The 27,142-nt window shown below is 47.5% G+C and overlaps 1 protein-coding gene across 4 annotated transcripts in view; it reads left to right on the plus strand.

Annotated features, from left to right (window-relative positions):
* LOC115482037 (receptor-type tyrosine-protein phosphatase V-like) overlaps positions 1 to 27,142 on the plus strand; it is a 92,127-nt gene that overhangs the window by 23,375 nt on the left and 41,610 nt on the right. For 2 of the 4 annotated variants that reach the window (XM_030221585.1, XM_030221586.1), the window contains exons 10-18: positions 113 to 385; positions 5,043 to 5,318; positions 7,996 to 8,268; positions 9,509 to 9,781; positions 21,198 to 21,470; positions 21,926 to 22,198; positions 23,471 to 23,743; positions 24,738 to 25,010; positions 26,798 to 27,070. In XM_030221585.1, coding sequence (XP_030077445.1) covers positions 113 to 385; positions 5,043 to 5,318; positions 7,996 to 8,268; positions 9,509 to 9,781; positions 21,198 to 21,470; positions 21,926 to 22,198; positions 23,471 to 23,743; positions 24,738 to 25,010; positions 26,798 to 27,070 — 2,460 coding nt within the window. The remainder of the gene's footprint in view (positions 1 to 112; positions 386 to 5,042; positions 5,319 to 7,995; positions 8,269 to 9,508; positions 9,782 to 21,197; positions 21,471 to 21,925; positions 22,199 to 23,470; positions 23,744 to 24,737; positions 25,011 to 26,797; positions 27,071 to 27,142) is intronic. The other 2 variants (XM_030221587.1, XM_030221588.1) reach the window with 2 other exon arrangements.

Here is a 27,142-nt window from a genome sequence, read left to right on the forward strand (position 1 = left end):
CTTAAGCTGGTATTTCATCCTTAGAGAGATTTCAAAACGTTGATATCACTCTTCAGGTTGCTTCCATCCATATTGTTTATGCATCTTTTTGAATTTTTCTCTTTGAATCCAGATCCTCTGCCCATGGATAATGTGACTGTAACAAATGTCCAGACCTCACCCATGCTGCATGTCCACTGGATAGATTCAGGTGATGGTGGGACAGATCGTTGGGTTCGGCTATACAGCAAGCAGTCGCATACACTTCTGCAAAATGTTTCCGTGGAGCGAGGTGCTACCAGCGTCACCTTGGATGACTTGGACCCTGGCATGCAATACTCGGTTGAAGTGGTGTCTCAGGCGGGTCCTCATGAGGCGGCTTCCCAGAAAGTAGTAGGGTACACATGTAAGTTTGTACAAACGGTTCAAGTCTCACTGCTCTTAGCACTGAGAAACTCGAATGGTGGTGCACCCTGCTGTGTTAGTTTTCTCTTTTTATGGTCTGACAGTTTCTTCCTGTCCCTTTGGGCTTCCATCTAAATCGGAACCGGCTTCTGTTGTGCCACTGAGCCAGGAACCTTTTTCAAAAGTACCCACAGTCCTGTCCCGGCATTTTAAATCCACCCTTCTGTCTAGCCCAAATGATGCTTTGGAAAGAAGATGCATATGGTGGATCTGTCTATAATTCAATGCATGTACATCCTGAGCTTGAATTAAGTGTCCCCGTTCCTTCCTCTTAGGACTGAGAACACCACCCCTGCTGCATTCCGTTGTCTCGACTGTCCCCGGGGATTAGAAACAGCTCTAAGGAATCTAGCCATAATCTCCCATATGGGAATATGCATCATTGCTCTGAACTACTAGTCTGATTCTTTCTCCTTCCCTCCCACCCTGGACTTTCAGTTTTCTGAGCTAGATAAGTGGAGAACCAGCTATAGATGTCTTTGTTCATATAGTTTGAAGCTGACGAATTTATTTTTTAACGTCCAGAAAATTGTGTGAAAATTAAAGCCTCAGGGAAAAGTGCATGCTTTCAAGATTGTGTAAGTGCAAATTCTACCAGGTTTTCCGCAGAAACCTTGGTAGATATGAAGATCTGATGTAAACCATCACTTCCATTCTGAGCCAAGTGGTGATGGTTTAAATCGGACATTAATACCGTGTTTCCCCGAAAATAAGACACTGTCTTATATTAATTTTTGCCCCCCAAAATGCGCTAGGTCTTATTTTCAGGGGCTGTCTTATTTTTCGGGGAAACATCGGGGTTGGCCTGCCCGCCCTCCGTCGCTCCTGGAACTAACCTTAAACGCCTCCTTTCACCTTCGCAAGCAAGCAGCAGCAGGGCAGGCCACTTCTTCCTTCCGTGTCCCGCCCTCGCCTGACGTAATGTCCGCGAGGGCGGGGCACGGAAGGAAGGAGAGGTCTGCCCTGCTGCTGCTTGCTGCGAAGGTGAAAGGAGGCGTTTTAAGGTTAGTTCCGGGAGCGACGGAGGGTGGGTGGAGGGGGGGCCCGGCGAACTCGGGTGGGGGGCGGCCTTGTCCGGCTCTCTGCGGCCCTGCTTTCAAACAAAAGTTTGCTAGGTCTTACTTTCGGGGGAGGCCTTATATCTACCAATTCAGGAAAACCTCTACTAGGTCTTATTTTTGGGGGATGTCTTACTTTCGGGGAAACAGGGTAGTAACCTTTTATTTTTCAAGGAGACTACTAATGCAGCTTTTGCGAACATGAATCTATGTTGGTTAATTTATCTCTTGAAGTAGAGAGACTTGCCATGAGATTGCAAAGATAAGTGCTTACAAGTTATTTTTTTTTAATTGGTTAAAGAAATTTTCAGAATTATGGACTTTTGGCAGAAAATATATATAAGGGGTTCTAGGATTAGGATGACATAAAAAATCGTTGTTCTTTAGTGGTCAGAATACCATCAACCACTAGGGCCTTAATATCCTGTTGCAATGATGTAGTAGGGTCACTTTCAATTGGTCTATAATGCTCTATTTGCTGTAATTGACGTAGGGCCTGAACTTCATACTTCTGCATGTCCATAATGACCGTAGAGCGGCCCTTGGAGGCCCGGGGAATTTTGTCCCCCCTGCCCCCCCCCTCTCGGCGGCCCTGGTCACAGCCATTTATTCTATGTTTTACTTGGGATAAATCCTGACACCTAAATTAGGTGCAGAGCGGGTGTATTCTATAACTACGTGCATAGATTTTAGAAATGTCCACACCCCGCCCATGGCCACACCCCCTTTTCAACTATTTAACTTAGGGCCTTTTGACAAAGGCATGCAAGGGCCTCTACGTGTGTCCAGCGTGTGCCAAATTGGCATTACTGCCCGGCTACCGTGTTCCCCGGGCGGTAATTCTGAATTTGGCGCATGCTGAAAACACACGGTAGAACATATTTTTTATTTTCTACTGCGTGACGCTTACCCAGCGGTAAACAGCAGCCCTTTAAAAAAAGTCCCTTTTTCCAGGATGTGGTAAAAACTGGCCCGGCCAGGGCCATTGCTATGCGCATCCATTGGCTTCCCTTGCTGATGTCAAGGAAGTGGGTGGGGCTGAAGCATGATAGGAGCACTTGGGGGCATGTTTGCTGCTTGTGACGCTCCTGGGCCAAGCCACTTTTAAAAGGAACCCTTTCTGTGCAAGGACTTGTTTTATGAACATAAATGGCTTTTAAAATTACCCCAAATGTCACGGAGCTCACACATTCCTGTTTGTGAATTGGGTAGAAACTGAACTCCATGGAGAAGGCCTGGGATGACCTTCCCTTCTCAGGAAATGCTCCTGGAAAGAAACCCTGCTTCCAGCCCCCTCCTCCTCAAACATGTCAGGTTTTCTTGTACTAGAGACAATGAAAAATGAGTTCCATAAGTCGGCATGTTTATTCAAGGCTTCTTCAGACTTCCCCTGGCTCACATGATACAGGCTGGCCATACAGTCTACTGCCCAAAGCCGATTATACATCTTGCAAATGTTACAAGAATAATAAAAATGAAAGAAATGTAGCACAGCAAACACAGATGGTTCCTATAAAAGGCAGCCTGAAAATCAAATAATTCATTAGCCAGATACTGCCCTAGGAAATGTGAAAGCATAAAGAGCTGTCTGTTCCTCTGGTTGTTCTTCTGGTGGTAATGCCAAAGGAGACCTGCCTGCCTTTGACACTGCATCTGTGTGAAGGAGACCTGCCTATTCCCTGGATTGTTTTCCTGGGGTTAATACTAAAGGAGACCTGCCTGCCTTTGACACTGCATCTGTGTGAAGGAGACCTGCCTATTCCCTGGATTGTTTTCCTGGGGTTAATACTAAAGGAGACCTGCCTGCCTTTGACACTGCATCTGTGTGAAGGAGACCTGCCTGTTCCCTGGATTGTTTTCCTGGGGTTAATACTAAAGGAGACCTGCCTATTCCCTGGATTGTTTTCCTGGGGTTAATACTAAAGGAGACCTGCCTGCCTTTGACACTGCATCTGTGTGAAGGAGACCTGCCTATTCCCTGGATTGTTTTCCTGGGGTTAATACTAAAAGAGACCTGCCTATTCCCTGGATTGTTTTCCTGGGGTTAATACTAAAGGAGACCTGCCTGCCTTTGACACTGCATCTGTGTGAAGGAGACCTGCCTATTCCCTGGATTGTTTTCCTGGGGTTAATACTAAAGGAGACCTGCCTGCCTTTGACACTGCATCTGTGTGAAGGAGACCTGCCTATTCCCTGGATTGTTTTCCTGGGGTTAATACTAAAGGAGACCTGCCTGCCTTTGACACTGCATCTGTGTGAAGGAGACCTGCCTATTCCCTGGATTGTTTTCCTGGGGTTAATACTAAAGGAGACCTGCCTGCCTTTGACACTGCATCTGTGTAAAGAAGAACATTTTTTTTCTCTCTCAGGCTGGCCTGTCAAAGAGTACCTTCCTATTTCTCTGGTTATACTGGTAGGGGTTGTATTAAAGGAGACCTGCCTGTTACTCTGATTGTCCTCCTTGGAGTAATACTAGAGGAGACCTGACTGATTTTATGTTGCATCTGTGTAAAGGAAAACTGCCTTCTTTTTCCTCAGTGTTTTTATTGGCCAGTTCATCAGGTACAAGTGAACCACTTTTCATTTTAACTCATAGCTAAAAGCATTCAGGAATTTTGAAAATCTTTGAGACAGGAGGTGAAAAAGTTAAAAACAACCTGGGGGTCAGGTGTTCTGCCTAATAGAACTAACGCAGAGGGTAAAAAGGCTGGGGATTTGGAGGCAGTGGCAAGGGTGCCCGGATGATGATATAGGAGACCTCTAAGGAAGGCAGGATGAGAAATCCATACATTTAAATTACCCACTTAGTTATGTTTGATTAATGCAGCAAATCCTGTGGGTAAAAGTTACTTTCGGTATGTGCGAGATCGTGGATAGTTTGATTGGTTAGGCTTTTATTTCTTGCTCTTTATAAAGTGGAATTTGCTGCCTGTCCAAAGCCTCAAGCAGTATCATATACTATTCCTTTGCAGGCCAGCTAATTCCCTGTAAGCTGGAAGGTACATGAGCACTGCAGGGAGTTAGATGAACGTTACCATCGTCCAGGGGCGTAGCCAGACCTCGGTGGGAGGGGGGTCCAGAGCCCAAGATGGAGGGGCACATTTTAGCCCACCTTCCCCAGCCACCGACCCCCCCCCCTGCCGCCGACCCTGACCTGCCACTTTCAAACCCCCCCCCCCTGCCGCCGCAATATACCTTTGCTGGCGGGGGTCCCTAACCCCCACCAGCCTTAGTCTTCTTCAGCGCCGGTCTCTGGTGCATTTGTTGATCTGAATGCGCCGGAGAACGGCGCTGAAGACGACTAAGGCTGGAGGGGTTGGGGACCCCCACCAGCAAAGGTACCTTGCAGCGGCGGTGGGTCAAAAGTGGCAGGGGAAGGTCATGGGGGGGGGGGGGGTCAAAAGTAGAGGGGGCCAGGACTAAATCTGTGGGGGCCCATGCCTCCGTGGCCCCACCTAGCTATGCCCTTGGTTTTGCAGCGTCAGAAGGAAGTTCAGAGGATGCTTTATTGGTCTAATTTTCTGAATATTCTTTTCCTAGACCCACTATCGCCACTCGCTCTAAATGTAACGAGTGAAGGAAATTCCTCAGTTTTGGTTGCACAGTGGAAGACTCCTGCTGGAGACAGAGAAGGGTATTTGATTTCCCTCTACAACAACGGAGAAAGCACAGCATTGAGGCAGCTGACCGTAAACAGCGACAGCACCAACAGTACCCTGGTGGGGCTGATAGCGGGCTCTTGGTACCGTGTGGAGGTACAGGCAGTGTCCGGGCAGCATTACAGATCAGTCTCACAAAATGCCACAGCCTGCACGTGTAAGCTCACTGCATGCACCACCATCCCTCACCCCACTGGTGTCCTACTCACTGATTGTCACGCTGTTTTAATGCTTTATTGTTTATTGTGATGGAATTCTGTTGTTGCATGTCTTAAGTGCATTAGTGGGAAGGCATGATATAAAAATAAACGGGTTGATATTCAGTGGGAATCAGGGACGAAGGTACGTGGGGCTTCAGGGGTATGGGCCCCCGTAGATTTGGCCCTGGCCCCCCGCCGCCGACCCTCTCGACCCCCCTCCCGCCGCCAGCCCACTGCCACCGTCGAGTACCTTTGCTGGCGAGGGACCCCAACCCCCACCAGCCGAGGTCCTCTTCTCCGGTGCGGCCACATTGCTGATCTGCAAGGCTTCATTCTGTTTCTGTGAGTTTGACGTCCCGCGCTGGAGAAGAGGACTTCGACTGGCAGGGGTTGGGGTTCCCCGCCAGCAAAGGTACCTGATGGTGACAGTGACGGCGGGGGAGGGTTGGTGGCGGCGGGAAGGGGGGGGGTCGAAAGGGTTGGCGCCGGGGGGGGGGCAAAGTTGGTGGCGGCGGTGCCGGGGGGGGGGGGGGCTAAAATGTGCCCCTCACCTTGGCCTCTGGACCCCTCTCCCACCGAAGTCTGGCTATGCCCCTGGTGGGAATTAACCAGTTAGGAGGGCTCGTACTTTATTGTCTCCCGCTGAACGGATGATTCCTGGATTTTTGGCAGCACGTAAGTGCATAATGCAGCTGAAAATCCAGGGAGACTGATACTGTATTATCCGCATAGTGCCAGGGCCGTAGTAAAAAAAAAAAAAAAAAGATATAATGGAATTAGAAAAGGTTCAAAGAAGTGACCAAAATGGGAAGGGGTACTCCAGACCGGACTTGGGAACCGCTGCTGTAGGGCAGTGGTTCTCAAACCTGGTCCTGGAGGCACCCCATCCAGTCAGGTTTTCAGGATACCCACAATGAATATTCATGAGAGAGATTTGCATACAGTGGAGGCAGTGCATACAAATCTCTACTGTGAATATTCATTGTGGGTATCCTGAAAACCTGACTGGCTGGGGCGACTCCAGGACCAGGTTTGAGAACCACTGCTCTAGGGCTTGGATACACAAACATATTATTATCTCTCAATGACCAAGATCTTGATTTAAAGGGAAATTCAAACAAGATATACATATAAAATGCAGCATCAGCACATAAAATCTTAAAAAGGAAACAATAAAATTTTAATTATATCCTAGCCTCCAATAGATACATGGTCAGATCTAGATAATGAATATATAAGTTGCCGTCTGCATTTTGAGTCTTTTGAAGCTTTTTAAGAGCAGTTCTTGAACAGTTTAAGTAAATAACATTACAATTATCAATTTGCGATAACAAAGTAACTGAACCAGTAACCAAAAATGAAACATATAAAAAAAAACCTTTGATGCATGGTAATTTCCTTTTACTTCTCAGGAAGCTCAGATAGAATGAGCCAGTATTATAGGTTGATCATTTTCTTCCAATTTTTTCTTGGGATTTTATTTTGAAACTGCGTGGATAGGGAGAATTTTTTTTTCTGTTGCTACTATTTGAGATTCTAAATGAAATGTTGCTATTCCACTAGCAACATTCCATGTAGAAGTCGGCCCTTGCAGATCACCAATGTGGCCGCGCAGGCTTCTGCTTCTGTGAGTCTGACGTCCTGCAACTACGTGCAGGACGTCAGACTCACAGAACCAGAAGCCTGCGCAGCCTTCTACATGGAATGTTGCTAGTGGAATAGCAACATTCCATGTAGAATCTCCAATAGTATCTATTTTATTTTTGTTACATTTGTACCCTGCGCTTTCCCACTCATGGCAGGCTCAATGCGGCTTACATGGGGCAATGGAGGGTTAAGTGACTTGCCCAGAGTCACAAGGAGCTGCCTGTGCCTGAAGTGGGAATCCAACTCAGTTCCTCAGAACCAAAGTCCACCACCCTAACCACTAGGCCACTCCTCCACTGTTGCTACTATTTGAGATTCTACATGGAATTTTACTATTCCACTAGCAACATTCCATGTAGAAGTTGGCCCTTGCAGATCACCAATGTGGCCGCGCAGGCTTCTGCTTCTGTGAGTCTAGGACGTCAGACTCACAGAAACAGAAGCCTGCGCAGGCTTCTACATGGAATGTTGCTAGTGGAATAGCAACATTCCATGTAGAATCTCCAATAGTAGCAACATTCCATGTAGAACCTCCAATAGTATCTATTTTATTTTTGTTACATTTGTACCCCGCGCTTTCCCACTCATGGCAGGCTCCAAGCGGCTTACATGGGGCAATGGAGGGTTAAGTGACTTGCCCAGAGTCACAAGGAGCTGCCTGTGCCTGAAGTGGGAATCGAACTCAGTTCCTCAGTTCACCAGGACCAAAGTCCACCACCCTAACCACTAGGCCACTCCTCCAGGTGTAAGTCTTGCAAACTGTGTAATATCCTGTATTATTTTCTTCCTCAAAGTAAGAAACATGAGAATTATCCAGGCCCACTATCATATTTGAGCTTTCCAGACCACAGGGGTACTTTCGGAAGTGTGTGTGTGTGTGTGTGGGGGGGGGGGGGGGGGGGGGGGACTGCCATACAATGTGTTTGCCTAGAGAAGAGGTGAGTCCTGAAAGCTGTTGATGAAGCTCAGTTTCTTATCCTGTTGCAGCTCCGATTGCTCCTGCCGATGTGAAACTTAGCAGCCGAGGAAGTTCCACAGCACTGTATGCTACCTGGATGGAGCCTGCAGGAGGAAGAGACTCCTACAGGTTGATTTTGCACAGTGCTAGATCCCAGGGAAAACTCAGAGATGTTTCAGTTGGGCACAGTGACACCAGCTATGTCTTCCATGACCTGCCTGTCGGGAGCCCTATGACCTTGAGCATTGCAGCTATATGTGGGCCGTCTGAATCCTTCTCCCCAAACATCACTGAATGGACCTGTAAGTATAGAAAGGGTTCATGGACAACATGAAACTCTTGTTCTCACTCAGCCAGTCTTCTCCAACAGATTGTTATACCACGTAAAGGAATATGATCCTTTAACTTAGACTAAAATGAATAACCCGATTCCTCGGGGCAGCCTGTAGGCCAGGCCTTGATTTTGAACCCCCTTCATCTGACATCCTGTGCATTCTGGTAGCTGTATGCTGATTTCAAACTAGAAGACGCAAAGACAACAGACATCATATGGGTCATTTTACAAAGGTGCGCTAGCGTTTTTTGCGTTCTCTAAAAATAAGCACTGGCTAAACGCTAGAGATGCCCATTTATTCCTATGGGCGTATCTAGCATTATCGCATGCTAATTAGCGTGTGCTAAAAACTCTAGCACGCCTTGGTAAAAGGACCCCATAATGCACTGGGATGAAAGTTTAAAATCTAGGACTTGCCAAAATTCTCCTTCTACCTGACACTTCTTGTTAAAAGGTGCACCTTGGACAACAATAGATGCATGAGTTGTTTTGTATTTTAGCCCTTTGCAGTTTGGGTAATGTAGGTTTAGATATGATCGTGCTGATCTGAGTCTGTTTCTAGTTGGTAAATCAATGAGGTCCATCATGTATCCTGGGACTATGCCGTAAATGATTTTATGGACTAAAGTGCAGATTTTGAAGATGATCCGTTCTTTGATTGGGAGCCAGTGCAGCTTTTCTCGAAGAGGTTTAACGCTTTCGAATCATGTTTTACCATATATCAGTCTGGCTGCTGTGTTTTGGGCGGTCTGGAGTTTTTTTTTGTGAGTTGTTCTTTGCATCCCGCATAGATTCCGTTGCAGTAGTCTGCATGACTTAGGACCATTGATTGTATTAGTTTACGAAAGGTTTCCCTCGGGATACCTTTGCTTGTTAGCATCCAATTAACAGTACTGATTAGCTAACCAATTAAGTTATGTATTGTTATAGAATACAGTTCGAGTTCTACGTAGAAATTAAGACACGATATATAGAATTTGGAGGTATGTGCATATTTCTGGTACTTAGGCACCCACTTTTGTGCCAGTTCTAAAATAGGAGGAACTGTTTGCACCTAAGTTATGGGTGGCTCTTTTGAAGGTTATGCTAGTTTTCTATGAAGGAAAGTAGGCACCTAAATTCCTTTATACTGATTGCTACCATTTATAGGTGCCCAGTTGCGGAATCGCTCCCTGTTGAAATGGTTCTTCTTTGCGTTCTACCTCTAGATCCTCTGGCTCCAGAAGATCTTACTCTTTCCAACTTGGGCAGCCAGTCCGCATTGCACATCTTCTGGAAGGCATACACTGAAGGTCAAGATGAGTGTTCTGTTACGCTGTATGAGGTACCCTCTGGAGGTGTTGCTGACCATGTCTCGCTTGGGAGGGATGTGAAGAACTACACTTTTAATAATCTAGTCCCGGGGAAGAAATATGGCGTCGAAGTAAGTGCCACAGCAGGACCCTACAAGGCCACCTCACGGAACATCACCGACTGGACATGTAAGAGCTAATGTGTATTTCTCTTTGGAGGGCTGAACATTGTCATTGGTTGAAAAGCATATTGACTGATACTCTCAATGTGGAAGTAAGTTTGTTAATAATGTGTGTCCAGCTGGGTGTGTTATAATCTGTGGGATATCCTATGGGGCAGCAGGCCTCATTTGTGTAGAAATAGAAATTAATGAGTCAACCATCCTCGATCCGCTTCAATCCGGCTTTCGCCCCCTACACTTGACAGAAATGGCACTATCTAAAGTCTGCAATGACCTGTTCCTTGCCAAATCCAAAGGTCACTACTCCATCCTCATCCTCCTCGACCTATCCGCCGCTTTTGACACCGTCAATCACAATTTACTTCTTGCCACACTATCCTCATTTGGGTTCCAGGGCTCTGTCCTCTCCTGGTTCTCCTCTTATCTCTCCCACCATACCTTCAGAGTACACTCTCATGGTTCTTCCTACACCCCCATCCCACTCTCTGTTGGAGTTCCTCAGGGATCTGTCCTTGGACCCCTTCTTTTTTCAATCTACACCTCTTCCCTGGGCTCCCTGATCTCATCTCATGGTTTCCAATATCATCTTTATGCTGATGACACCTAGCTTTATCTCTCCACACCAGACATCACTGCCGAAACCCAGGCCAAAGTATCTGCTTGCTTATCTGACATTGCTGCCTGGATGTCCAACCGCCACCTGAAACTGAACATGGCCAAGACCGAGCTTATTGTCTTCCCACCCAAACCCACTTCCCCTCTCCCTCCACTCTCTATCTCAGTTGATAACACCCTCATCGTCCCCATCTCATCTGCCCGCAACCTCGGAGTCATCTTCGACTCCTCCCTCTCCTTCTCTGCGCATACCCAGCAGATAGCCAAGACCTGTCGCTTCTTCCTCTATAACATTAGCAAAATTCGCCCTTTCCTCTCTGAGCACACCACCCGAACTCTCGTCCACGCTCTCATTACCTCTCGCCTTGACTACTGCAACCTACTCCTCACTGGCCTCCCACTTAGCCATCTATCCCCCCTTCAGTCCGTTCAGAACTCGGCTGCACGTCTTATCTTCTGCCTGGACCAATATACTCATATCACCCCTCTCCTCAAGTCACTTCACTGGCTTCGATCAAGTACCGCATACAGTTCAAGCTTCTCCTACTAACCTACAAATGCACTCGATCTGCAGCCCCTCCCTACCTCTCTACCCTCATCTCCCCCTACATCCCTACCCGTAACCTCCGCTCTCAAGACAAATCCCTCCTTTCAGTACCCTTCTCCACCACCGCCAATTCCAGGCTCTGCCCTTTCTGCCTCGCCTCACCCTATGCTTGGAATAAACTCCCTGAGCCCATACGCCAGGCCCCCTCCCTGCCCATCTTCAAATCCTTGCTCAAAGCCCACCTCTTCAATGTCGCCTTCGGCACCTAACCACTACACCTCTCTTCAGGAAATCTTGACTGCCCCAACTTGACATTTCGTTCTTTAGATTGTAAGCTCCTTTGAGCAGGGACTGTCCTTTTGTTTGTTAAACTGTACAGCGCTGCGTAACCCTAGTAGTGCTCTAGAAATGTTAAGTAGTAGTAGTAGCAGTAGTTAAAGTGATTTTACTGGCCAGTTAGATTACTTGTTCGTGACTAACCAGTCATTTTCATTGGCACCTGACCAGTTACTGCCTACCTTAAAACCGGCTATTGTGGGGGTGATCTGGGGGCAGAGTAGGCACTTTGCTAGTTAAATGCCAATATTCAGCTCCTAACTAGCCAAAGTTACTGCAAAGAAGTCGGTCCTGTTACGTGGTGCCCTAGAGCTGGTAAAATGCTGAATATCACACTTAGGGGGTGTTTTACAAAGGTGCAGTAGTGTTTTTAGTGCACGCTAAGCGCTAGAGATGCCCATAGGAGTGTATGAAAAATCAAATTAGTTGACCAAAAAGAGTTTTTAACCAAATGTGGGGACATAAATATAACTACGATACATAAAGTATCGCAAACAGTAATATTATAGCAGGAAGATCAAGTACAAAATCTACCATATATTTGAATTTATTTTTTATATATTTTGAGGGGGATCATCAGATCTTATTGCAACTCACACCATTAGAACAGCTTGTTCTTTCTTCGTATTGAAAGCAGAGAGGTGTGGTAGCCGTGTTAGTCCACTCTTAAAGGTTATCAATAGAAATCAAACAAAATAAAACATGGAAAAGAAAATAAGGTGATACCTTTTTTTATTAGACATAACTTAATACATTTCTTGATTAGCTTTCGAAGGTTTCCCTTCTTCGTCAGATCGGAAATAAGCAAATGTGGTAGCAGATAGTATATATGAGAGAAACATCAAAGCATTACTTTGACAGTCTGACAGAGTGGGAGGATGGGGGTGGGTAGGAGGTATGCATGGGGACATCAAAGCATTTCATTGATATTCTAACAGAATGGGTGTTGGTAGGTGAGAGGAGGGTAATAAACAGAGAAATAAACAGAGAGGTTTATTAAACAGAAAGGTAATTTTAAAACAATACAGGAACGTAAGACCTTTGAAATAAGAATGATTGAATATTTTGACACCCAACAAACAGGACTTAATAAGGATCTGGGTTTTCTAACCCATTATAAACCATAAAGCTGTATTTCTCTGTTTATTACCCTCCTCTCACCTACCAACACCCATCCTGTTAGAATATCAATGAAATGCTTTGATGTCCCCCTACCCACCCCCACCCTCCCATTCTGTCAGACAGTCAAAGTAATGCTTTGATGTTTCTCTCATATATACTATCTGCTACCTCATTTGCTTATTTCCGATCTGCCTTCGAAATGTATTAAGTCATGTCCAATAAAAAAAGGTATCATCTTATTTTCTTTTCCATGTTTTATTTTGTTTGATTTCTATTGATAACCTTCGTATTGAAAAAAATGGTTGCGGTGCAAATCGTCATTAGATCACCCTTATTTTAAATTTGTGGCATATATCTTATGCAGCATATCATAATTATTCTTAGAAACTGTAGTGTAACACAGCATAGCACTTAACTTAATAGGTTGACGACAATGTTTAGTAGCAGGAGAACCTCTACCGACATGGCCAGGTTTCGTAAAAAAAAAAACTTCCTCAGGGAAGAGGTTCTCAAAGCATATGTTTCATGTACTCATTTTTTACGTGCGCCCACTATGCGTGCTGGAAAATAATATTATTTTCCTGCACACGGGCGGTAATCAGCATTTGAACGCGTGTTGACCGTTACCGCCCGGTTAACGCGTGAGACCTTACCGCTAAGTAAAAGGGTGGCAGTAAGGTCTCAGACCCTAAATGGATGCGCGCCAATTTTCATTTTGCCGCATGTCCATTTTTGCTCCCCCCCCCAAAGGTATTTTTTACAGGCGCGCTGAAAAATGGATGCGTGTGCATCTAAAACATGCGCCTACACTAGCGCAGGCCACTTTTCAGCGCACCTTAGTAAAAGGACCCCCAGGTGACCTTCCCACTTTGCTCACTATACAAACAACACAGGGGCAGTCTGTAATGACGTTCAATGGCATTATCTGGATAATGCTGCTAGAAATCGATGGAGGACCCCGGTCAGTGGCATTTATCCAGATAGTGGATGTTGCTAGTGGCCCAAATTGCTCTTGAATTTCAGGCCATCAGTTATTGACTGATATTCAGTGTCTATCATAAACTCTGAACACAGCTGATGGACAAATTATGTTCACTTTGAAGGAAGCTGAAACTTTGGTTTTACAAGACTTTTACTAAAATGAATAGAGGTCAACTAGAATGACTTTATGGATTCTGGATTTTGATGGTTTGGGCTTGGAAGAGTGGAAGAGTCTTTTGAAGCTTTGTTGTAAATATTTTTTAAATTCATTGCAGGAAGGGAGAGGGTTTGAACTATGGGATATTGTGTTCAATATTTCTTTGTTTAAGCATCATGTGTTTTGTTTTAAATTTTACTCATGAAGGGCAGTTCTACACATTTACACTTAGATGGGCACCAGTTGTTCCCGTAAGTTATAGGATAATAGCGGTTATGCATGCGATTGGTGCCACTAAGTGGCAATTTTGTGCTATGCTATTCTGTAACAAACGCAGCAAAATCACCTAGGGTTAGATTGTATATACAGCGCCAAAAAGATCAGCACTGAAAAAAAGCGCTATTCTGTAAGCCGCGCTTAATTTAAGGCATGGTTTATAGAGTAGCACTTATGACTGTGAATCGTGCCTAACTTTAGGTGTGACCATTTGCACCGAAACGTGGTACAAATGTATGTGCCTCTATTAGCTGCGTATCCTCATTATTCCATAACAACATGCGTTAATTTTAGGAATGCCCCCATTCCGGCCATGACCCTCCCATTTCCACACCTCCTTTTTCAGCTCGCATGTAAATTTGAGGTATGGATGCTGCACCTAAATTTACACACATAAATTTCAATTAAATTTAACTAGTTCCAATAATTGTTAAAAAAAAACAAACCAAGTTTTGACGCTAATTAACTTGTTATTTAATTAAATTATGTGTGCAAATTGGGCCTGTGCCCAAATTTGTGCATGCAATGTTTGGTGACTTTTACAGAATTAGAGGATTAGTGCATGTTATGATTCTGCCGGTTTGGCTGAGGGGGAGGGGGGACGTCTCTTCTGATTGGCTGCCAGGGGTTGTGCTGACGTCAGGGGATAGTACTTTAGCCTGCAGCTGAAGAGTTTCTCTGCTTTTGCGTTACTTATCTGGTGGTAACAGGAAAGCCTGATAGGTTTCTCTCAGAACATGCTCTAGGTTCTGACAGGGATCTGTGTTGATTTAGAGTATTCTTTTCCTTCCCTCTGGGTTAGCTGCTGCTGTGTGTGTGTGTGTGTGTGTGTGTGTGTGTGTGCGTAGCTCTGTAATCAGGGTCAGCTGCTCGTTTGTTTAGTGGGGGCTGGGCATTGCTCAGCCTCCGGGGCTCTGGGCTGAGTGAGAGCCTTCTCCTTGGTTTGTTTGTTTTAAGGATTTCTCTTCCCAGTGTCCTGGCCTGCTGGCTCAGTGAGTTTAACCCTTTGTGTACTGTGTGTATTGTATTCCTGCCTCTGCCAGTGTGTTTGTTTGGATGGGCCCCACTCCCTCTCGGGAGGGGAAGCGTTCTCTCTGATTGTTTGTTGATTTATGGCACTCTCTCTCTGCTGGCTCTACAAGCTTAACCCTTTATGTTCTGTGTGCCTCTGTCTACAGTGGGTTTGAGGCAAAGGCTTTCTGCCTTCCTTTGTGTTTGGTTCCTCTGGCTTCTGCCTGGGGCTCCTACCCTGGTGGGGAGGGGGTTGCTGTGTTAGTTCCCCTGTCCTGCGCTAGTCCCCTGCGTGGGCGTGGCCCGCTCTGGTCCTTTGTTTCCCCCTCTGCCCTGTTGCTGGTGTTCAGCGCGTGTCTGGCATCTTGGGGCCCTCTGGGTTCTTTCACCCCTCCCTGTGTGTGATTGGGTTCCAGTTCAGCCGTGAGGCTCGCACGAGTGGCTCTGTCTGCGTGGGTTCCGGTTCGGCCGCGAGGCCCGCCTGTATGCCTATTTCCCTTCTTCCTGAGGGACTGGGGGGAGGGGTAGCTTAGGGGGTATTGTGTAGCTGGGGTGTGCGGTGGTGGGTCGGTCTCCCCTTGGCCTGGGTCGGCGCCCTGCTGGCCTCGGCCAGGGCCCAAGGGCTCACGACCAACCCAACGGATTACAGAACGCAAAAAGCCATGAGCTCGACCGATCCATCCCCCATGCAGCTGCTCCAGCAATTGCATGCTCAGCTACAACAGGTATCGGGAGTCGTGAACGCACTGTCTCAACGGGTAGACTCGCTGACTGTCACGGGGGCTGCGGAGGTCCCGCCAGCAGCTACTCCGCCTAGTTCCCACGCATGTGGCCGAGGGATTCGGGTGGCTACGCCCCCGAGGTACGAGGGCGACAGTAAGACCTGCCGGGGGTTCCTCAATCAATGCCAAATTGTCTTCGAGTTGCAGGCCCGGGATTTTCCTTCGGATCGGGCGAAGGTGGCTTATATTATCTCTCTACTGGCAGGCCCCGCTCTGGCCTGGGCCTCGCCCTTATGGGAGAAGAAGGATCCCCTCCTGGATAATTTGGCAGAGTTTTTGAAACAATTTCGGCTCATCTTTGAGGAACCCGGGAAGCCCTCCTCGGCGGCGACTCAGCTGTTGAACCTACATCAGGGGCGACTCTCTCTGGGTGAGTACGCCATCCAGTTTCGGACTTTGGCCGCAGAGCTAGGTTGGGATAACCCAAGCCTGACTGCGGTATTTTGGCATGGTGTCTCGGCCAACATTAAGGACGAACTCACAGGCCGGGAGCTGCCCTCAGATCTGAATGACCTCATCCGTCTCTGTACCCAGGTGGACATCCGGTTCAGGGAGCGGGCCTGTGAACGTCGCGCTGGTCAGCAGGTTGCAGGGGCTAACTCGAGGAGCTCGCACAAGAGCCCTGCTTCCCCGTCGCTGGGTGTGCCCGATGGGTCTGAACCTATGCAGGTTGACCGGGCGGCCCAGGAGAGACAGCGGAGACGCTCTAAGGGGCTGTGCCTGCATTGTGGAGTGAAAGGGCACTTTGTCCGTGAGTGCCCGAAGAGAAAGAAGTCGGGAAACCAGCAGCCCTGATACCGGCTAGGGAGACCGGGTCAGGGCCAAAGTCCTTCTCCCCTTGGATGCAGGTTTTGGTGCCAGTTCTACTGGCGATTAAGGATACCCCTTGTTTTGAGGCGCTAGTTGACTCGGGGGCGGGAGGCAACTTTATCAGCGCGGACCTGGTGCGGGTTCATCAAATTCCTACGATGGAGTTACCTCAGCCCATCACCGTCTCAGCGGCTTGGGGACTGGTTCGGGGAGTTCTCCGCTCCAGAACCGTGCCTATGACCATACGGGTAGGAGTCTTACACAAAGAAGTTATCTCCTTCTACGTCCTTCCGTCGGCCACTGAGGCCATAATCCTGGGATTACCCTGGCTTCGCCTGCATAACCCTTGCATTGATTGGGCCCGGGGTGAATTGACGGCGTGGGGCCCGGGCTGCCAGAAGGTCTGTTTGGATAAGGTCTCGCCAGCCCCAGTGACGCTTCCTTTGGATCGAGCCAATGTTATGTTACCGGGGCCCTACAGACCCTTTGGAGATGTTTTTTCCAAACAGCAAGCAGAGATTCTGCCTCCTCATCGCTCCTATGACTGTGCCATAGAGCTACTACCTGGCACTGAACCTCCCCGTGGCCGCGTATACCCCCTATCCCGGCCAGAGACGAAGCCATGTCCCAGTATATTCGAGAGAACCTAGCTCGAGGCTTCATCCGGCCCTCTAAATCACCCGCGGGGGCTGGATTCTTCTTCGTGGAGAAGAAGGATGGGGGGTTGCGCCCCTGTATTGACTACAGGGGACTCAATGCCATCACGCGGAAGGACAAATACCCCCTTCCCTTGATTTCTGAGATGTTTGACCGCCTCCAGGGGGCCCAGATCTTCTCCAAGCTCGATCTCAGGGGGGCCTACAACCTTGTGCGGATCAAGGAGGGGGATGAGTGGAAGACGGCGTTTAACACCCGCGACGGGCATTACGAATATCTGGTAATGCCCTTTGGACTTGCTAATGCTCCAGCCGTCTTCCAAGCCTTCATGAATGACATCTTCAGGGATCTCCTGTATAAGTTTGTGATGGTCTACTTGGACGATATTTTGATTTTTTCAAGGGCTGAGGAAGAGCACCAGGAGCACCTGAAGACCGTATTGCAGCGGTTGAGGGAGAACCACCTCTATGTGAAATTGGAAAAATGTGAATTCCATCGCTCCGAACTGCTCTTCCTGGGGTACATCATTTCTAACCACGGGCTGCGTATGGACCCCAGTAAGCTGACAGCCATCCTGCACTGGCAGCAACCTACGGGGCGTAAGGCTCTACAGCGCTTCTTAGGTTTTGCCAACTACTATAGGCAGTTTATTTGGAATTACTCGTCCCTGACTGCCCCTCTTACTGCCTTGACTAAGAAGAACGCTGACGCTCGCAACTGGTCGCCTGAGGCGTGTCAGGCCTTTGAGAATCTGAAACAGGCATTTGTTGGAGCTCCAGTGTTGCGCCATCCCAACCCGACAAATAAATTTTTCGTGGAAGTGGATGCATCATCGGTTGGCGTAGGAGCAGTGCTGTCCCAGGCCCACCCCAGTGGGAAACTTCTCCCATGTGCATTCTTCTCTAAAAAGTATACCCCTGCCGAGAAGAATTATGCCATCGGGGATCAGGAGCTATTAGCCATTAAATTGGCCCTGGAAGAATGGCGTCATCTGCTGGAAGGGGCGCAGGAGCCCTTCACGGTGTTCACGGACCATAAAAACCTGACTTATTTACGAGAAGCGAGAAGGCTGAATCCTCGCCAGGCCCGGTGGGCACTATTCTTCTCCCGCTTTGATTTCATTCTGACCTATCGTCCAGCGGAGAAGAACATCAAGGCAGATGCCCTCTCCAGGTCCATGGAGGCTGACCTGGAGGAAGAACCCCTGCAGTATGTAATTAAACCTGATGTCATTGTGCCCGCGATGACGCTAGCAGTACCTGCAGGTATGACCTTTGTGCCACCCCGGCTGAGAGAAAAGACACTCCAATGGGGGCATGCCTCTCGAATGGCAGGACATCCCGGGATCCTGGGAACCAAGCGGTTCATCTCCCAGCAGTATTGGTGGCCTTCACTTGATCGGGATGTGCAGGAGTTTGTGGCTGCGTGTCCTGAGTGCGCCCAGCATAAGGCTGACCGTCGGAGACCCCAGGGGTTGCTGATGCCTTTACCGGTACCTGAGAGACCGTGGACCCACATTGCCATGGACTTTGTTACGGATCTGCCTAACTCTGAAGGGCACACAGTTGTCTTGGTAGTGGTGGACCGGTTTTCTAAATGGCCCACTTCATACCCATGCCTACCCTTCCTTCGGCGGTGAAGCTGGCACAGTATTTCATCAGCTCTATTTTTCGTCTCCATGGTCTGCCAGAATCTATTACCTCTGATCGAGGAGTACAGTTTGTCTCAAAGTTCTGGAGAGCCCTGAATCGGGCCCTTGAAGTAAAGCTGAACTTTTCGTCGGGATATCACCCACAATCCAATGGCCAAACAGAACGAGTGAACCAATGCTTGAAGCAGTTCCTACGGATGTATGTCAATGAGCACCACAACAACTGGAGTCAGCTGCTGCCTTGGGCAGAATTCGCTCATAACAACCGAGTGAGCTCGGCCACGGGCGCGTCGCCCTTTTACATCGTATATGGACGACACCCGCGGATACCAGCCCCCTTGAAAACCAACTTGGATGTCCCGGCAGCGGTTGATGCGGTGACCTCGCTCCAAGCAATTTGGTCATCAGTTCAGAAAGCGCTGCGAGTGACCTCCACTCGTATGAAACGCCAAGCGGATCGGTCTCGCAGAGTGGAACCGCACTTCCAGCCTGGCGACTTGGTGTGGTTGTCCACGCGTAATCTTCGTCTGAAGATTCCCTCCTCCCGCTTTGCACCTCGATTTGTGGGCCCGTATCCCATTGTGAGGCAAGTGAATCGGGTCTGTTATCAGCTAAAGTTACCACCTACATTACGGGTACATAACACCTTTCATGTGTCCTTGCTGAAGCCTGTGATTCTGAGAAAAGGGGCTTTGCCCGCGTTGCCTGCTAGTCCAGCCATCTCAGCCTCCCAGGGGGAATACGAAGTCCGGGATGTCTTGGATGCAAGGCGCTTCCGGGGACATCTCCAGTATCTCATTGCGTGGATGGGATATGGACCGGCAGACAATTCCTGGGAGGACGCTACTCATGTCCACGCGCCAATCCTAGTCAGACGGTTCCATCGCCTTTTCCCTCACAAACCTAAACCTCGTGGACGGGGTAGGGGGGGCCCTTGAAGGGGGGATGATGTTATGATTCTGCCGGTTTGGCTGAGGGGGAGGGGGGACGTCTCTTCTGATTGGCTGCCAGGGGTTGTGCTGACGTCAGGGGATAGTACTTTAGCCTGCAGCTGAAGAGTTTCTCTGCTTTTGCGTTACTTATCTGGTGGTAACAGGAAAGCCTGATAGGTTTCTCTCAGAACATGCTCTAGGTTCTGACAGGGATCTGTGTTGATTTAGAGTATTCTTTTCCTTCCCTCTGGGTTAGCTGCTGCTGTGTGTGTGTGTGTGTGTGTGTGTGTGTGTGCGTAGCTCTGTAATCAGGGTCAGCTGCTCGTTTGTTTAGTGGGGGCTGGGCATTGCTCAGCCTCCGGGGCTCTGGGCTGAGTGAGAGCGTTCTCCTTGGTTTGTTTGTTTTAAGGATTTCTCTTCCCAGTGTCCTGGCCTGCTGGCTCAGTGAGTTTAACCCTTTGTGTACTGTGTGTATTGTATTCCTGCCTCTGCCAGTGTGTTTGTTTGGATGGGCCCCACTCCCTCTCGGGAGGGGAAGCGTTCTCTCTGATTGTTTGTTGATTTATGGCACTCTCTCTCTGCTGGCTCTACAAGCTTAACCCTTTATGTTCTGTGTGCCTCTGTCTACAGTGGGTTTGAGGCAAAGGCTTTCTGCCTTCCTTTGTGTTTGGTTCCTCTGGCTTCTGCCTGGGGCTCCTACCCTGGTGGGGAGGGGGTTGCTGTGTTAGTTCCCCTGTCCTGCGCTAGTCCCCTGCGTGGGCGTGGCCCGCTCTGGTCCTTTGTTTCCCCCTCTGCCCTGTTGCTGGTGTTCAGCGCGTGTCTGGCATCTTGGGGCCCTCTGGGTTCTTTCACCCCTCCCTGTGTGTGATTGGGTTCCAGTTCAGCCGTGAGGCTCGCACGAGTGGCTCTGTCTGCGTGGGTTCCGGTTCGGCCGCGAGGCCCGCCTGTATGCCTATTTCCCTTCTTCCTGAGGGACTGGGGGGAGGGGTAGCTTAGGGGGTATTGTGTAGCTGGGGTGTGCGGTGGTGGGTCGGTCTCCCCTTGGCCTGGGTCGGCGCCCTGCTGGCCTCGGCCAGGGCCCAAGGGCTCACGACCAACCCAACGGATTACAGTGCATAAGTGCAAGGGGGTATACATATGGGCACAGTATGGGCAGGTCATGGTTGTGTCTCAGAGATACATACGTAACTTATAGAATACTGTAAGTTATGCATTTCAGGGTACAGTTAAGCACCAACAGTTACAACTGCCATTGACTTGGCATAATTGTTGACGCCGACCTTTAGCAAGACCATTGCCGACTTACACTAGTATTCTACAATGAAATCTTGGCACCAAGATGCTGTTATAGAATCGACTGTAAACACATGGCATTGGGGCACCTAAGTTTTGGCACCAATTTATAGATTTATGAAATCTTTGTTATGAAGGATTATTATTGAATAGATTTTAATCCCTCTTGAATTCCCATGGGAATTGAGTGGAACATAAGTGACGATGAAATGAAGTTAAATTAAACTAATAAGACTCTTTCATTTTACCTCAGATCCTCTCGCCCCATCCAGCTTGATTGTGACCAATGATGGACGCCCAGATAGTCTTCGTGCATCCTGGGAGGAAGCTGCTGGAGAGCGAACTGGCTATACGATAGTCATGTACGATGCGGTTTTGGAAAGCGTGGTCAGAAATGTTTCTGTTGGCCAGGATGCCAGAAACTTCACCTTCTCAGGACTGACTCCTGGAAAGAAGTATAACGTGGAGATCATTTCAGTTGCTGGACCCTACACCGCATCCTCTGGGAATGTCACAGATTGGACGTGTGAGTTTGTGTAGATGGATATTTGGGCAATCGTTACGCATAGTTTTGCACTAAGATGGACTTTCTCCTTATCTGTTACATAAAAGCTCTGTGATATGGTGTGGTTATGTCAGCCAAACAATAGTTGAGTGTCTTGTTTACAAAATGTTTCCCCTTAATTCTATAACCTTAGCACCTAAATGTAGGCAACGTTTCCACACTAACCCTCGGATTCTATATATGGCATTTTGAGTTACGTGCGCACATTTGGACGCATGGCTGATTTGTGCACACAACTTAATTGAATAACAAGCCAATCAGTGCTGATAATTGGGCAATAACAGATGCCATTATAGAATAGTGCGCTGCATTTTGGTATCTACATTTTGGCGACCTTTATAGAATTGTGCCCAGTGTGTTTGTATGGAGGATCCTCTGGGAATTAATACTCCATTGGATTGCATTGCTTATTTCAGATCCCCTTGCCTCAACCAACATGAACATAACCAATGAGGGCAGCAGTGACAGCCTGCACGTGTTCTGGGAGGAAGTCACAGGGCAGCGAGACAGCTACGAGGTGATCCTCTACAATGCCAGAACACATAGTATTGCAAGAAATGTGTCCATCGGGAGAGATACCCATAATTTCACTTTCTCAGAGTTGACCCCCGGGAGAAAGTACGAAGCGCATCTCATTTCAGTGGCCGGACTCTACAGGATGCCAGCTGGGAATGCCACGGACTGGACATGTAAGTCTTCCAGTGCTTGAGTGTCCTGTTATTTGCCTGTTGGGCATGAAAAATGTTTTTGCGACAGCATGCGGGCTGGAAGCTGAAACATTTCATAAAGTTTGCACCTTTGCTAGGTTTGTGCATAGATGGCATGGATGGGCAGACTGGATAGACCATATGGGGGCCGATATTCAGACTGTGGGAGGTAACCAGGCTGCTTCCTGTGGTCAACGCTGAGCCCGGATACTCAATGCCAGGCCATTTCAGGTGACCGGCATTGAATATCCGGTTTATTTTTGGCTGGTTCCAACTTAACCAGACAAGCCGATATTCAGAACTGGCCAGTTAAGTTTGAACTGGCCAAAGATATTCCAGGTATTGATATGGCCATATGTGGCCACCTAACTTGACCGGTGACGCACTGAAAATCAGCAGATAGCTGGTTATATCTTGCAATATAACTGGCTGCCCGCTAGGCGCTAATCGGAAATATTCAATGAGAGACAGCTGACTGTTTCCCACTGAAGATCGCCGGATAGCCGGCTAAGTACCATTTAACTAGCCAGGTGCCATTGCTGACCGGTTATGTGGTTTTGAATATCGGCTGGATGTTTTTTTTTATCTGTCATCCGTTTCTACTGTTATAGGAATATCACACTGCTGTTTACAAAATCCAGAGGATTATTCTAGAAATAATAGTGGAATATTGTATCACTTAATATTTGAATGACATACAATGATGAGTCAAATCCATTGCTCTACCAGAGCATACTGCAGTATAGTGTGTTGTATTTTGTGGTGATATCACAAGAATATCACTCCTTATAATATCTGAGGCACTGAACACTAAAGTTGCAGGCACTCCTTAATGGGGGTCATATCAAAATGAATCCCTGTCAGCAGCCCCTGCTGTTTTCACGCTGTGTTTTGCTGGCTTTTTGAATTTCAGCATAGTATTCGCAAGCTTTGGGAAGGAGGTGGGGGAGAGGGGAGGGAAGGAGAGGAAGAGCAGTGATCTCTCTTGGGGAAACTTGGATGACCCCTCCAACAAAGTTCACTTTTATTTAGCAAACAGTGAATTTTAATTTGTAGTAAGTGAAATATTATAGCTTCAAAAAAAAAAGTTAATAATTGTGATACCTTCTCATTAACGTCCTTCACCCTCAGCCCCTTTCGACACAACTTCTAAATTCAACACTGCTTTCAGACTATTCAGAATATTAATGTACCCTATGCCCTGTGAAACATCTTACCATTTCCACTGTGACTCTAACCCTTTGCTCCACCCAGATCCCCTTGCCCCAACCCGAGTGACTGTGACTAATGGTGGCCACTCTGACATCCTACGAGTTTTTTGGGCGAGAGCTGCAGGGGATCAGGATAGCTACTCACTGAGTCTGTATGATACCAGGCAGCACACGGTGGCTGCAAGGAAATCGCTTGGAGAAGACATCAGGAACTTCACCTTCACGGGGCTGACCCCAGGAAACAAGTACTCCGTAGAGATTGTGACAGTGGCAGGACCTTATGGCGGACCAGCAGTGAGCATTACGGAATGGACCTGTGAGTGTTGCAGGAGGTGGAGTTCCAATTTCCCTGTTTTTAAGAGGTTTGGAGAGCTGGTTTTATTCGGCCAAAGTTTTGGTAGACACTGAATGTCGGTCATGAACTGACAGCTCGAAATTCAGAAGCACTTATATGGCACCCTGCTAAATGACCAGGGTCATCCGTTGATTTTCAGTGGCATTATTCAACCCTTAACCGGGTAAGTTAAGCAGGCAAATAAGACTCTTTGTCCTGTGTAACATAACTGGTTAAGGGCTGAATGTCGGCATTAATACCATTAAGTGTTGTCCGTCCTCACCTACCTAGATGTTTAATGCCGGTACCCCGAAATAGCCCAGCATCGAATATCTGAGGACAATTTTGGTGGCGGTGGTCAGCTGCTGGCTGAATATCATCTCCGTAATTTTTAAACTTTTCTTTGGTAATTAATTCTGTTATATTACATTGTGAAAATCTCTCTGTGCCTCTCCCATTATCTATATATATAAAACTCACTCTCAACGTTCTATTGTTTGATGACGTCACTGAAGCCAAGGTTCATAAGTTCGAAGCTCTGAAGCCAAGAAAATCACAGTCTCGGGGCCCCACCCTCGCGTCAAAAGTTATGACGTTGAGGGCGGAGGCGGAGCAATTCACTCACATCGACGATGGCCAGAGCGCCGCAATGGGCCACCCACTGACAACGAAGGTGCGTTGGGTGGGGGGGCCACAGTCACACATCGACGGCACCCAGGGCGGCGCAATGCCCTCACTAACAACCAAGGTGCGTTCGGTGGGGGGGCCACAGGAAAGCCTTGCTAGCGCCCGTTTCATTGGCTCCAGAAACGGGCCTTTTTTTACTAATATATATATATATAAATTGTGTGGAACTCTGTAGGGAAACCCACAAAACCCTTGGCTTTTGTGGAGCTACATTGGAAAATCTCATGGGTTAGGTCGTTGAATTCAACTGCAATTAGTATGGCAGCTTTATATCTTGATTCTCTTTTAGATCCCCTCGCTCCTGTTAGAGTATCAGTGACCAACGATGGCCAATCGGACAGTCTACGTGCATCCTGGGAAGAAGCTGCGGGGGTTCGCAGTGGCTACCAGGTAGTCCTCTATGATACAGGGCAGGGCAACATGATAGACAATATCTCAGTTGGACAAGACACCAGAAATATCACTGTGTCAGGACTGACTCCAGGCACCAAGTACAGTGTGGAGGTCGTGTCAGTGACCGGACCTTATGGGGTCTCAGCAGAGAATGTCACAGACTGGACATGTGAGTACTGTGTTCATGGACCATCAATGCAGTTTACATGTATGTATGGATGGATAAAAGCGTGGGGAGATCATTCTTGTGTCTTTTTCATGAATTAAAACTGTAAGTACATCAATTGAATAGCCAAAATTCACACTTGATCGTAACTGGAAAAAACTTCTCATACGAGGTTCATTATCAGAAGTAAAGCACATATGTGATGTCTACAAGAAACAGGTTCAAGGTTCAACACTTGACATGGGCTCAGATGTAATATAGTGCAAGCTGCACACTGAAGGCAGTAAATGCACTTTGACCTTCAGGCTTATTTTCGAAAGAGAAAGACGCCCATATTTCGACCCAAATCGGGAGATGGACGCCTTTCTCTCATTTGCACTCAAATCGGTATAATCGAAAGCTGATTTTGGGCGTCTCCAACTGCAGTCTGTCGCAGGAATGGACAAAGTTGATAGGAGCATGTCAGAGGCGTGGTGAAGGGGAGGACTGGGGCGTGTTTATCGGCCGAGGAGAGATGGGCGCGCTGAGCTGATAATGGAAAAAAGAAGGGCGCCAGAAGCGAGAATTTGGGTCACTTTTTCTGGACCCTTTTTTTTCACGAACAAGTCCCCAAAAAGTGCCCCAACTTCCCAGATGACTACCGGAGGGAATTGGGGATGACCTCCCCTGACTCCCCCAGTGGTCACTAACCCCCTCCCACCAAAAAAAAAAAAGAACTTTAAAAACTTTTTTTTTCCAGCCTCTATGCCAGCCTCAAATATCATACCCAGCTCCATCAGAGCAGTATGCAGGTCCTGTTACACTTGTGCTGCTAAATGGGAGCGCTCCAAACCGCCCCCAAAACCCACTGTACCCACATCTAGGTGCCCCCCTTCAGCCATAAGTGCAATGGTAATGGTGTAGAGTTGTGGGGAGTGGGTTTTGGGGGGGATTTGAGGGGCTCAGCAATGTAGACTTGAGCAATGTAGACTTGAGCATCTCCGGTTTACATTGTTTTGAGTGATTTTGAGCAACACAAGTTCCCTGAAGAGACAACTGGAGAGTTGTTTATACAGACGTTCTTAATACAATTCACTTACAAGCTGTTCTACATATTAATTTAAAAACATCCGCTACAGGATTAGAGAAAGACACTTTATATGGTGAGAAGACTCCTGATGCAGGTCTTACCGGCCGAAACACAGCTGTGTCGAGTCCTGTTCTCCTGTATTCTGCATTATTTTTATGGTCAATAAATATTTTTAGTTTTCATATTTGAAGTGTCGTCTTTTTTTTACATATTTTTTATATATTTTTTTAAATTTTTGGTTCTGTTTTTATTAGTCATCTTCTCTGTTTTGGTTATTGTTGGTTTTTTTTTGCGAAGACTGGTTTCTTCTGGTTTTTTTGCATTACAAGGGGTTTTAATTTTGCCGCACATCCATTTTTGGCCACAAAAAAAGGCCTTTTTTGCAGGCATTCTGAAAAATAGACCTGCGCACGTCCAAAACACACGCCTACACCAGTGCAGGCCATTTTTCGGTGCCCCTTAGTAAAAGGGCCCTTAATTTACACTTTAGAACTTCATACAAAATCTTCAAGTGAAATTTGCAATGTCTGTCTCTACTGTACTATTTTAAAATTACTCTAGTAATTTTCACGTTATTGCTGTTCTGTTTAATTCATTTATTACTGCAGTGGAGCATTGCTGTGGTTTTAATCCCTACATTAGTATATTCTGTAGCTTTTCCAGTTTGTGCTTTGATTGATAGCAGCTTTTGAGTTTTAAGGATTATTTGTTCCTTTCCCAGATCCTTTGGCTCCAGAGAATGTCTCAGTGGTGATTGAGGAGGATAATACAATCTTAGTTCTCTCCTGGAGCCGGGCTACAGGCCTGCAAGATTCTTATCAGGTTTGGCTGTTGGACCTTCACAACCAAACGGCATCCCAGAGCAGTACAGTAGCCAAGGAGGTGGGCCACCATCTTTTCCAGGGCCTGGTCCCAGGCCGGAACTACTCTGTCTCTGTCACTTCTGTGGTGGGACCTTACCAAAACTCATCAGAGAGTGTTCTGGTGGCAGCGGGTACGTGTGCACTTTGCAATATGTTTGCAAGAATGTTTGTTCCATCTCCCTTTGTTTGCGGAATCCTGGTAT

This window comes from Microcaecilia unicolor, chromosome 12, assembly GCF_901765095.1.
Source record: "Microcaecilia unicolor chromosome 12, aMicUni1.1, whole genome shotgun sequence".
Lineage (NCBI taxonomy): Eukaryota > Metazoa > Chordata > Amphibia > Gymnophiona > Siphonopidae > Microcaecilia > Microcaecilia unicolor.